Consider the following 12,892-nt stretch of genomic DNA (forward strand, 5'->3'; position numbering starts at 1 on the left):
GCTTTCCATTTTAAGAAAATTACTTTTGAAGTCTTAAGTTCCCTTTATGCCTCCTTTCTTAATAATGTATGCTCTTCTCCTGCTTTTCATTGTCTCCATCTCTCTCCTTCTACTTTTCTCAAGGTTTTCTTCCTGCAGCAAGATTCTGCTGTAAACATCTGCTGAGCCGACCACAAGAAATACCGTTATGCCACCCTTCAGGTTATTCTTTAGTCTACTACTTGACATCAGTGTTAAGCAGCATAATGCAAGTAAGCATGGAGATATATTAAGCTAAGGCATATTATGTTACGGTATGTTAAGCTGTTCTCTTTCACTGTCTTCACTTTATTTCTGCTACCACTACAAAGTGTAATCTTTCTCAGATGGAAGCTGCTTACTCTCTAAATTGATTTTGTTTTTCTCTACATCAAATAAAGAAAGATGATGTTTTCTTGGGAATACTACGCTGACACCATCAGATTCACACATGTTCAGACACAGAATAGACACATTTAAATCTCTTATCGCAAGTGATTGGTACTGAATTAGAACATTTGAATAATGCTGTGCTGTATCTGTTTTGTGGAAGTATTTTCTTCATTCATGCCTGCTGTTCAACTAAATTTTTAAAAATAAATGTATCTAATTGATTTTAGTAAGAAACACAAATGCCAAAAACAAGTGAAAATACAATATTACTATATGTGGCATATCGTAATGATAAACCTCTTAGAGCAAAATCTGAATGCTAAGTATCAGTTTCAAAGGCCATTCCCCATTAGGAAATACAAATACATATATAAATGGCAATCAGAAACAACATATCATTTCTTTTACGCTCCTCTATTTTATAGGATTGCTCAGAGTCAGGATCAATTTCATTCCCATCTATTTTTTTTTTCCTGTTACATTATGTGTTCATATCTTAGAAAGCCTTTTCTGGAAATTATTGTTGGCTGCTATTTTTTTAAACAAGCAAATACGATTATGTTTGTTATCAGTACTGATTTTTGTACTAACAGCTCCAGTATAACAACAGGGCAATTGTAACAATCTCTGCTTACAAAACTTTCTGAAATTTACATTACTGTATATGAAATTAAGACTAATATATGAAATTAAGAATAAAAGCAACAAAGTACTTCACCTTAAATATCAGGGCAAGATGATTGGAGTGTTTCTCTGCATTCCAAGGAGGTTTAGCACAAGCCATTTCTATAACAACACAGCCAACACTCCACACATCACAGCTCCTACCGTATTGCTGACCTCTCAGAACCTGAACAGATAGACAAGTCAAAGCACAGGTTAACCACTTCAAAGTCTCCAACTCCGATTTTTCAGTATTTAACTACTGCATGTACAATCAAGTGCATTTCAATTAACATTTTGGGTTAACAGCATGACTAGTGACATAAATACAGGTAAAATTTATATCTCTTTACTGTAAAGCAGAGAAGTAGGAAATAAAAGGGCCAGATCAAGGGACAAAAGAAAGTATCTTGCAATTGTTAGCTTTTGATCAAACTGTCACTTGTGCTTTACTAACAGTACTCAAGATGTATCTCACAATAAGCTACTTAGAACAACATGGGGAGCAAGAAATAGAAGTGTCCTTAATGCCATGTTTGTACCATTCCCATTCTTCAGGATAAGTACATTTAAAATACATTTGAAACTTTTACAATAATTTCCTCTTAGTGTAGACTTCAAACAAACTTTTTGATGCAACTTCCAAAACTAGTTTCTTACCTCCGGTGCCATAAATGCAATAGTTCCCAACAACTGTCCCTGAAACTCCCCAGCACCAGTTCCTTTAGATGCCAGTCTGGCTGCAGCTCCAAAATCAGCAATTCTTAATCTATGACCTGTGCTGTCAATTAGCAAATTGGCACCTGTCAACAGCATAATAAAAAAATCTGCTAGTTTGATTTCTATCGAAGGTGAAAGAATGAACAGACAACCTCCCTCCCTCCATTTCAAAATTGTTAATAGTTTGATATTCCCCACCCTCAGTAGCAAGGAAATCTAGAAATCAGGGACAAAGTCTAATAATACGCTTCTTTTCTGTTATGCCTGAATGATACTGCTCACAGCTTGAGGCCATTTGAGAGATTTAGAGAAGTAATCAATTTTTAAAAGTAGGGCAAAGATGGGATTCTGGAATGATGCCTGGAACTGGGAGAAAGAAAGAAAATAGCAATCTAAAACCCTGGAGGTTTTCACTGCCTGCTGCTCCCTATGAAATTTAAACGTTTTATTTGATCCGTAGGTAGTCTTCTGAGTTCTCTTAAAAAGGAATTAGAGGCATAGAGAGCTTTCCTGACCTCTTTATTTTGTCTTGTTCACAGATTTTGCTGTCTTTTCAGGGTAAAATATTTATGTGAATCTGACTACTCAGTTATTAAAACGATATGGTAACTTGTTATTTGATTTGAACTAGTCCAGAAAGCCAATTTTCCTAAACCTTTGGCACAGGTAGCAAATAGAATGCTCATAACATACCAAGATAATTTCTGTGGATTAAAGATCATGAGACAAATCCAACAAAAATTCAATTCTTGAAATGGTGTTCAAGAGAAGCAATAGGTCTTAAACAGGAAAATACATAGTGCTCTGTGAATACTACTTGTTAAATATATATTATAAATACTTTTTTTTTTTTTTTTTTTTTACCTTTAACATCTCTGTGGATTATCTGATTCTCATGGAGGTAAGAAAGGCCACGTAACAGTTGTTCCGTATAATTAATAATTACTGATTCTTTGAAGGCTCCATATTTGCTCAATAAATGAGCAACTGAGCCTCCTAAAAGATAAAAGTGATACAGTTTAATCAACATTTATACTGGAGATTGGTAGAATGCAGCAATGCTTCCTAAAATTGGAGCTCAGTATTGGTATTTTCAATTGACAACTAGCTTTCTTAGCCACTCTCATAAATATGTGAAGAGTTCCATAGGCAAAGAGCAAAATACTTAATTACTTCATTACTTTCTACTGAGAAAAGCATAAGTTTTAAAACCACATCTCTTCATGCTTCCTACTAATTTCATCTTTCCTCAAATATATATATATATATATACACACACGCGTGTGTGTGTGTGTGTGTGTGTGTGCAAGTGCACACACATGCACATGTAAATACACACCAATATACTAGTGTACCAGGTATTGCTGTTGATTAGAACCTTCTCTTCCCCCTCTTCCCCCAGGTATTTATCCAGATCATGCATTAATTTTTTCATTCAGTAGAAAAATACGTCTCTCTAGAACTATGTACATATATGTGCAGAGTGCAGTGCATGTTTCCTCTTAGGATCTTTATTTGCTTTTGCTACCATTTAAGTATCAATATATAGATGTCTAGTATACAAACTAGGAAAAGCAACATCTTCCTTTTTCTTTGCCAGAGCTGGTATATAGATTTGTCAAGTCTTTGGAGTGGCACTGTGCTTCTTAAAGTACTCTAATATAACCTGGGCTCAAATGAAGTAAGGACAATCCTGATTAAATAATACTATTTCAGAAAAATCATATTTTATAAATGTTTATTTTTTAAAGTCAGCTTGAGTTTCAAGAAAGTATTTTCTGCACCACTGTTTACAACAACACATACTTGGGTTTGCTGGCTAGCACTCTTATATTACTAAGTGGTTTCTGCCAAAAAATGTGTGTAAAGGTGCATTGCTTTTTTTGTAGAAAATAAAGATGTATAAAATACTAAATTTGTCCCTTGATAGACTAGGCAACACAATCTCACAACATATGTCATTCATAAAATTAATAAAGCTCCATCTTAAGGTACATGAATTTTCTTGTCCCCTGCTCTATACAATAATTAAAACATCTCACTATTTATTATTAAATTACCACTTAACAGAGTTAAGCTAAGATTTTAACATGTGCTTCCTGAAACCTACTAATTATTATAAAAAGATGACTAAGTTCTCAAATGCCTTTGCATGCTTTTCACACATTTTTTAAATGAAAATTTTTGTGAGAAAACACAACTGACAGGCATTACAAACTTTCAAGCTAAATTATTTTTAACAATCATTTAAGATTATGCAGCTATAATGAAAATGATACAGCTTAAAATATATCAGACTGAATCACAGAATGGTAAGGTTGGAAGGGACCTCTGGAGATCATCTAGTCCAACCCTCAGCGTTGCCCTGTACGGGGATTGAACCCACAACCTTGGCATTAGCAGCACCACACTAACCAACTGAGCTAAACCCGCCTCTTAAGCCTCCCTCTCTACTCTTTTAGATTCACAAATTCAGGCAAGTAGTAGAATTTTTACTCAAAGTTTCCAAATATTTTAATGGTATGACAGAATAAGCACAGAAAAGTCTAGATCAAAAAAATTGCTTGTAGGAATACCTCTGACCACTTAAAAGCAATAAAATGTTTTGTAAAGTAACAGTCTAAGCTGATTATCAATAGCAATGAAGATGCTTACAAATTTGCAAACAGAAGTGATACATGAAATAGTTGGTAGTGTGAAACTACACAGCTGAAGATTCAACTTATGCTTTCATTTTCTTTAGAATTTAATGTTGCTTACCTGCCATCCATTCAATAAAGAGATTATAGTTGCTCTTCTCGCATGTAGCGCCCAACATTCGAATAATGTTAGGATGGTTTAGATGACTCATCATCCTTATCTCTTCTCTCAGTGCTTCAACTACCTCTTCTTGCTCAGAGGATGTGTTTCGGACATATGTCACCTGTTTCAAAAATATTGTATCCAGATTTACCTTTCATAATTATCAGACTGAGTCCTAAAACCAACCCCTGCTTCTGTACAGTAATGAGAACAGATGTTGTCCTGCCCCTGTTCACCATCTGGAACTTGCAAATGTTTTTACTGTCAAGGCTCTTCAGCTGAGAATATATCTCCACTTTAGACAGTCATGCAATTGTAAGAGTAACCTCCAACAGAATCTTTTCAAGTGTGGAGCGGGAAAATCTCCCTCTTTTGCTTAAACTAGGAAAGTGTTTTTCTGATGTTGAAGCAAAAGGAAAAGATGACGCCTGAAACTGGGTTATGACAGTGATGCTATTTGCAAACTTCTTATCATTTTAATGATACTTTTGCATTATGGCTAAACTTATTATCCCATAAAAGCTGGAATACAAAAGCAGATCAGAAGTCCAGAGATGGACTTGGAACCAACTCCAGCTCTGATTCCTACTACATCCAAAATAGTAGTACAGAATTTCCCCTGGGCTTCAATCACCTCTTTCTCCAGCAAGCACCTCAAGGACCACACAGACAGTCATACTCTTTCACAAGCAAGAGAGTTTCAGAGGAAAAGTACCTGATAACAGACATTCTGTCCTTAATTAAATGATTTGAAACTTCAGACCTAGGTCACTTTGTACCTAAAATATTTACTCAGATTTAGAATCTTACAAAACTCTGCATTAAGCATGTATATTTGGATCTCTTTTTCCCACTCATATATTCATATTTAAGCATTTAAAAGTTAAAAATACTTGCCTTATGAAGCTGGGTGTAGGATCAGAGAAAATAAGCATTAAACTATACTTTCCACTTAAAAATTTTAAGATAAAAGCTTCACAAATAAATGAGAGAAAATATTTTAATATTAACCAGCAAAGGGGATACATTTGGAATAAAGAGATTCAGTTCTCATTAACTGTCACTGATTTGTGACCTTGATAAAAGCAAAAATGCCTTTGAAAAATATATGAAAGGGCTATATAAAAAGCACAGTATTTTTCACTTTAAAGGGAAGTGAAAGAAACTGAAAATATTGTTTTAATACTGTGCATATAATTTATATTACATGACACACCCAATAGGAAGCAGATGAAGCAGGGAACAGTTTATGAAACCAGAAAGCTTTTATATTCAATAATCTAAAGAAATATTTAGCGACAACAGAATATATTCAAGAAAGTGAAGTATTTACCTGTTTTACAGCCATTAATGTCCCTGTCCCTACATCTTGAGCTTGGTAACAGGAAGAAAAAGCGCCAAGGCCTATTTGCTGCCCTTTAAGCCATTCTGCATCTTCTCTGTAATGGTGCTTTGCTTTGGTATGTCCAGGAAGAGTTTCTGGTGTCTGGAAATTAAATTCTAAATCAATTCCATGTTTACTAGTATACATTTGAAATTTAAACATTCTAGAAGGATACAGAATATTCAAGTTGATATGCTTCTCTTCTCCCTTAGTTATTTGTACTGCAAGTTATACATGTTTCAGTTGAGATCAGAACACCAGTCTATAATCCACATATTCTCGCTGTACTTGAGAGTGCCTCCCCTAACTTACTAACTGAAGGTGAAAGGCAAGCAGAAGTATAAAACATTCTGGCATTTCATGCTTCACATATTGCTACCTCATACAAAAAACAGCATACATCATCTCCCCGTTTCCTCCTCTAGTAACTTTACCTTTCCTACGCTCACAGCCTCACAAGCTTCCAACTCTTGTCTTGCTGCCCCCACCTCTGCTCTGAGTAGATATACCAACCATTCTGTAAACTTAAAAAAGTAACCCAAAACAAACAGAAAACCCTACTCCTGTCTCTCTGTTCTTATCATTTGTGCTTTTGTCTATTTGCTAACAAGTAGATCTTTCTTCTGACTTCCAAAGTATCTCATAGCTTCTCTCTCAAGATGTGCTGGCATCTCTAGTACTGTCCACCTTTTCTTCCAGATATAATTTGGTTTTGTATGATTGCCTTCAAAAGTAAATCAGCATTACAACTCAGTACATTTTTATTCCTGCTTAAAAGCATCAATCTCATTTCCTGTGCCTCCATACTTAAAATCCTCCATCATCTTCAGCATTTTTTTTGTATCCTCCTTCTAATCTTGCTTTTATTCTTTGCCATTTGAAAGGCTGGTACTTGACATGATGCCTCTCTTCTAAATACCTCATCTAAACTTTTTAACTATAGCCATGGATGGATTCTATCAGTGCCCTGAAATGGCAGGCTCAGTATACTGAAATACTTCACTTCATACATACATTCCAACTTCTAGGAGAAGGTACTGAGTCTCTGTATTTGTATAATGTTAAGAATACAACAGTACAGCTTTATAAATTTAGTGAACCTCAATTCAGACTTAAAGTCAAAGACTGTATGTTAAATTTCCAGTATACTTACATCCTGCTGAATAATTATGATATCTTCCCCATTTTCAACCTGTAGCTGGGGTACTATTGGTAGGGCATCTTGAGATGCTGACATTGCCATAGCAATAGCTAAAGCTTCCTCCTCTTCAGCTTCCATCTTCTCCTTGCATTTTTGATTATGATTTACATCATCTTTGTAAGTATCATCATTTTCTGCCCGTTCAGGAGAAAGCACTGCAACTTCAGACTTGAATGTAACTGTGCCATCACTTGTTGGCATGGAGGCCTCAAGTAGATCCTCAATACTGGAATTGAGTTCTGCATTAACATCCAGTCGACATTTCTCATCTACTGGTGTGAACACTGTCTCTTCACTTGGTATAACCGCACTGCTATTACTACTATTGCTATCACATTGTGAAATATCATTCAGGTCAAGTGTCATACTGTTTTTTGAGGTTTCTCCCTGTTTGTTCACATCACTCAGGGTAGGTCGAGATGGCTTTGGCCTGTGTATGTGACTGGATGGCAATGGCCTGGCCTGGGTAAAAACAGGAGAAAGTTTCTCTGGTTCTTTACTTTCAGAACAGTTTCTTTGAAACTGGAGAGAAAGCTTCCGCTGTGTTTGAGGAGAAGCTGAAGGGATTTTGCAGGGAATGAATCCCTGAGGTCTGAGTTTAGAGACATCTGTTACAGTGCCAGCTGGTACAGATGGGTTTGAAGGAGACTGAAGCATTGGGAACAGTGATTGGGAATGACTGGACGAGGGAGAAGAGTTCAAACACTGACTGTGGGGCTTTCCTTTTGTTTGAATGGCTGGCTTTGGTTGCTCAGTGGTTACTGATGAAACAGGAAGTCCCACAGCAAGGCCAGCCAGTGTCTCAGAAACGTCCTCTGGACTGGCACATAGTTTTTTGTCACCTAAACCTTTTCCACTTTTCCCTGATAACTGGACAGTATTGTTAGGAGTATTATTTTCTGTAGCTTCTGGAGAGTTATCTGGTACAGGCAACTGCAAAAAGTCATCATGTCGACATTCCCCAGAATGCATTTCTTCCATGCCTAGCTGTATGGCTTCTGCAATTTCCATTTCATCTGCTATTGCCAGCAGACGTCGACGCATTCTTGCATAATGAGTAGAGCTTGTCACACTCAGCATTTCTAACAGTTTTACAAAAACATGGGGTACTCTTGCAACCATTCTTGCTGCACTCAAAAATACTCTCCGGGATAGTTTACCAACCATCGAGTGTGAATTGTCAATCGACTGCAAGGCAAAATTCAAAAGAGAGAGAAGCTTCTTATACCTGCAAGTTAAAAGAAAATAAATAAATAAATAAATAAATAAATAGTCATATACACTGACATGCTCTGGTTAACTAGTGCAAAGAAAGATATCTCAAGAAAGTGTACCTGGCTGTCAGATCTGCAATAGCAAGGAGACTTATTGCTGCACTGGTGTTTCAGAATTGTTTAACGGGTCAGAAGTTTAAAATGGTAACCATTTACTCTAAATAAGTAGTAATTTTTTTATATGCAAAAGTAGGCCTACTTCTCAGACTTAAGATGGCCAAAAGTGTTTCTGAAGAAATTACCAAAAACTTAACTGCAAAGGTAAGTCAAACAGTGTAAGCAGGTACCTGTCTACTACAGTATCAGCCTGTAAAGCATCCCCACAGACAATGTGGGGATAAAATTCACCAGGGAATTCCAACAGTAGTCTGTCTATCAGACAAAGTCTCCCCAGTAGTGCTTGCCAGTTGCTAGATTCAGTTTGGGTTCCAAGAATACAGTTTAGCACATAATCAACACCACCAATACCGATGGACCCTATTAAAAAAAAAAAGTGATTATAAATACAACAAATAAATAAATTTAATTTTTATTTAATCTAAATTCCATGAAAATCAGAACTATATTGTATAGAAATACATGCATGTCCAAATTAATTCCCCCTTCCCACTCTCACCTCCTACCAAACTCCCAAGAGCAACATTGTTCTGTGGCATTTTGATTTCTGATAAATGCTGTATTAAATTTTAGACACTTTAGTACATTTGCCTGTACTTAAAATTCATTTATATATGAAGAGCTATTATTACCAGATTTGAGTATTTCTCTCCCAACTGCCAGCTCTCCTGCTTGACCTTTACACATCTCCAGTAACGTTGAGACTGAAAGTTGACTTGTCCGACTATGAGAAATTAAAACCAAAAGTAATCTTAGCAGATGTCTCAGGACAATCATTCTAATCATTACATTTCAATAATCATTAGCAATAGGTTGGAACTCTGCTTGGAAATTGGTTTCACACCAGTTTATGCCAATGCACTTATATAATCCTGTAAGCTATTGATCATTATCATATTTTTACAGGACACTTACAGAAGCTTAAGTGTCTATCACTAATAAATAAATAAATGAAAAAGAAATAGAAGTCTGTTTCTTGCTTAAGTCACTACATCCACATTTCCCAAACCCTTTGAGACTTTCAAGGAATAATCTCTTTATTAACAGAAATTCAGCTACTTGTTAGCAGCTCATTTTCTTGCACAAAGCAGCTCAAATTCTGGAATCCTACACCACTTAAAAATCGAAGTATAGATCTATTTCACTTATTCTTTTAATTTTAGTCATTCTATTCCTAGAGAGGGGAGAAAAAAAAAAAAAAAAAAAAAAAAGAGTAGTGCGTCTCTAGAAAGATGCACAAATGGTTGGTCTGGCAGAGCAAACAGGGTGGCCTGGGACAGGAAGACAAGGTGCTACGTAAGTCAGAATTGCCAAGGATATTCTCTCAGAACAGCCATCTTTTAGCAAAACACTCTGCTTTTTATTACACAGCATTATGTTAAGCCTTAAACAGAAGTACAACAGCTTTCATTGCAATGAGAAATGCGTACAAATATTTTAAATCTATAATTTGATGACAAGTACTTTCTAAAGCTGAGGTGGAAGGGATGGTTGATGATGACACTTTTTTAAAAAAAGTAAGGAAAAAACTTATGAAAGGAGGACATGATTTAAGATCCACAAGTGCTGGGGGAAGAAAAAATAAAACATTCAAGTGCCTTCAAAATAATAGAAATTAGTGGTCTTCAAGACAAAAGCTGGTTGGCAGCTACGCTTTAGTAAAAACAGCATGATATATAGTCATGACCCGTATGTTTTATTTTATTACCACTACTTGGTTTCTTAGTTCCACATAAAATAGCGACAAATGATGTTTCAAGAAACTTCAACAACAATCTAAAATGGATTTGAAGTTAATGAGTCACCATACCTGTTGGCATCTGCACATTTAACTAATATTGTCTCTACAACTGGCTTGAGAAGTCGCTGTAGTTTTGTCCTCTCTGCCAAAGTATGACAAGGAGTATATACCAGCATGGCTCTTAAGGTTTTCTAAGAGAAAGGAGAAAAATGGTATGTATGTAAGCTATGCCAACAATTTTTAAATGTTGGAAATGGATTCATGTAAGTTGCATTAAAAAAATACCAGTGATATGTTCAAAGGATAAATAGCGCACTATATATTCAGTTGTAGAATTACTCTTTGAGATTGCTAAGAATCTATTAATACTAAGCACTACAGTAAGCATTTTCTTATATTTGGTCAGTATAGTCATGCCAATTTGATCTTTCTGAGGATTTTATTCATCTCTTTCAGATGATGGTTAGAAGTTAAGAGCCATTCAGTGCTGCTGAAAAACAATTGCTAGGATTCTTGTCTTCATGTCTGCTCGTTTTCCCTTCCCTTCAAAAACCAAGTCTCTTGGAAATTACTAAAATACAATGAATAAGCAACTACTTACTAAAGCAGCAACATACACTTTGTAGACAGGGTCGGCACAGACCATGGACAGCACACTGCAGCAGGATTCTACTACAACATCTCCTGAGATACTGGTCTGAGTTGACCCACTAGCTGCTCCCAGAGCTCCAGCACTTGTGTTGTTCCCATTGCTGCTTCCAGAATTTCCAGTGCTTTCACCATTAGCCAGTAATAGAGCACCACTAACGTCATGTGAGAGACGTCTAAGTGCCATCTCTCGTATATTCCAGTTTCGAGAAAACAAGCAGCCAACCAACTCCATTCCGAATACCTGCAGAGAGAAAAAGTAAGATTACAAGAGTTAAACTGAACAACACAGCAACTCCAGTATTTAAAAGCAACTAAAACAACAAATAAATGTTTCAAGTGGTGGAAAAAAAAATCTTATGAAGTCTGACAGCAAAAATATGACAGTAGATACACGGTATTTAAAAAATAAATCTTGGATGGAAATGAAGCATTCTAGATGAGCATGCATCAGTCCTCCAAACAGTCTGCCTTACAGAAGGGAAGAGGAGGAGGGGAGAGGAGGAAGGGCTGTACAGGCATTCATTAGGTATGGAAATATGATGCGATTCAGTTACAGGTACTCTTGAATGCTGTCAGAATTAAACATTCATACATTAGAAGTCTGTCATGGCTCTACTTCAAGCTTATTTTCATGTCTGAGCAAAGACAAAAGACCACCCTGTTATAATATTCTTTGTTTCACCAGGTGGAACTGGTTAACACCACACTTTAGTAACCCTCTTCAGAGGGAATTAGTGTAAGTAGAATTACTATTAATACCAAAAGACACTCAGCTCAAGCTCCCATGGGTGGTTTGTAGTTTTTGATTGAAGTGAAGCAAAACTAATTGTAAAACAAAACAGAATTCTTATCCCAAACTGTTCCAGAAGAAAGCTCCTCTAATGACCAAAAGCAGTAACAGGAAGGCATAATGATTTTCAGTGTGTTTCATTGCAAGCCAGTAGGCACAATGATCACAGCTTCTCCTGAAGGTGCGTACAGTTTTTAATTCAGAGCTGTAGGGATTGCCTTGTAATTCCAAAAGTGACAAAAACCAAAGAAAAACATTCAAAACCAGGTTTTACATTTGAAACTCCTTTTACAAGGTAAAATTACCTGAATCCATGGCTCAGCTAAATCTTTATAGGCAGAAGGGATCTGCTGGACCCCGTAATGAGTAAGGTTAAAATTACTGTCTTGGGTTCTTCTTTGTGATCCCACCATAGATTGCTGTTGAGTTTGCTGCTGAACCACACGAAGAACAGAAGAAGAATCCACAGGGCTTGGCAATTCATGACTATTAAAGTAACAACAAATAATGTGAATTAAAAAAAAAATTGCTGAAGTAAATACTTCAGAGTATTTAGGAATGTCAGCTAAACGTCCAGAAGTGAACAACTTGCTACACTCAGTAAAACTAAGCACTTACCTATAGAAGTCGTGCGATCTCCATTTAGATCTACAAAGAGGGCATATAAGTGGTTCCCTGTTTCTTCTGCATTCTTCTGCCCCTGAAATACAGCAACAAGAAAACAGGTATTTTAGGTTTACAGTATATCAAGTCAGAAGATGGTGTTACTATTTGCAAATTTATTGAAAAAAAAATCAATTTCAGAAAAAACACTCATCTGAATTGAGCCATCTAGAGCTGCCAGTCTTACAAGAACATGCAGAATGAAGAAACCTTTCAGTTTCAGTTTTGAATTAAAAATTGTTATTAACTGGAATAATGTAGTTCTTTTTATACCTCAAACATAAGCAGGATCTTGGCAAAAGAATTAAAATATAATGGACTTTTATTTGTTAAAGAAAACTGTGTAACTATTTATGTAATGTAGCATGTAAACATACTCCATAATCAATTACGTAATTGGATGGCTTTCATGTCTTTTAATGAGAGGTCACAGAGGGGTAAAAATCTGTTCCTAACCTTGCTCTAGTTGGACTTA

The 12,892-nt window shown here is 36.0% G+C and overlaps 1 protein-coding gene across 3 annotated transcripts in view; it reads right to left on the minus strand.

The window, feature by feature from the left end:
* MAP3K1 (mitogen-activated protein kinase kinase kinase 1) overlaps nt 1–12,892 on the minus strand; it is a 61,301-nt gene that overhangs the window by 2,842 nt on the left and 45,567 nt on the right. For all 3 annotated transcript variants that reach the window (XM_062600127.1, XM_062600125.1, XM_062600126.1), the window contains exons 8-19: nt 12,373–12,454; nt 12,060–12,240; nt 10,915–11,205; nt 10,383–10,504; nt 9,205–9,296; nt 8,743–8,932; nt 7,134–8,409; nt 5,930–6,082; nt 4,555–4,717; nt 2,659–2,790; nt 1,735–1,877; nt 1,130–1,261 (exon numbers count right to left, since the gene is read on the minus strand). In XM_062600127.1, the coding sequence (XP_062456111.1) occupies nt 1,130–1,261; nt 1,735–1,877; nt 2,659–2,790; nt 4,555–4,717; nt 5,930–6,082; nt 7,134–8,409; nt 8,743–8,932; nt 9,205–9,296; nt 10,383–10,504; nt 10,915–11,205; nt 12,060–12,240; nt 12,373–12,454 (2,957 nt within the window). The remainder of the gene's footprint in view (nt 1–1,129; nt 1,262–1,734; nt 1,878–2,658; nt 2,791–4,554; nt 4,718–5,929; nt 6,083–7,133; nt 8,410–8,742; nt 8,933–9,204; nt 9,297–10,382; nt 10,505–10,914; nt 11,206–12,059; nt 12,241–12,372; nt 12,455–12,892) is intronic.

Source organism: Rhea pennata, chromosome Z (genome assembly GCF_028389875.1).
Source record: "Rhea pennata isolate bPtePen1 chromosome Z, bPtePen1.pri, whole genome shotgun sequence".
Classification (NCBI taxonomy): Eukaryota; Metazoa; Chordata; class Aves; order Rheiformes; family Rheidae; genus Rhea; species Rhea pennata.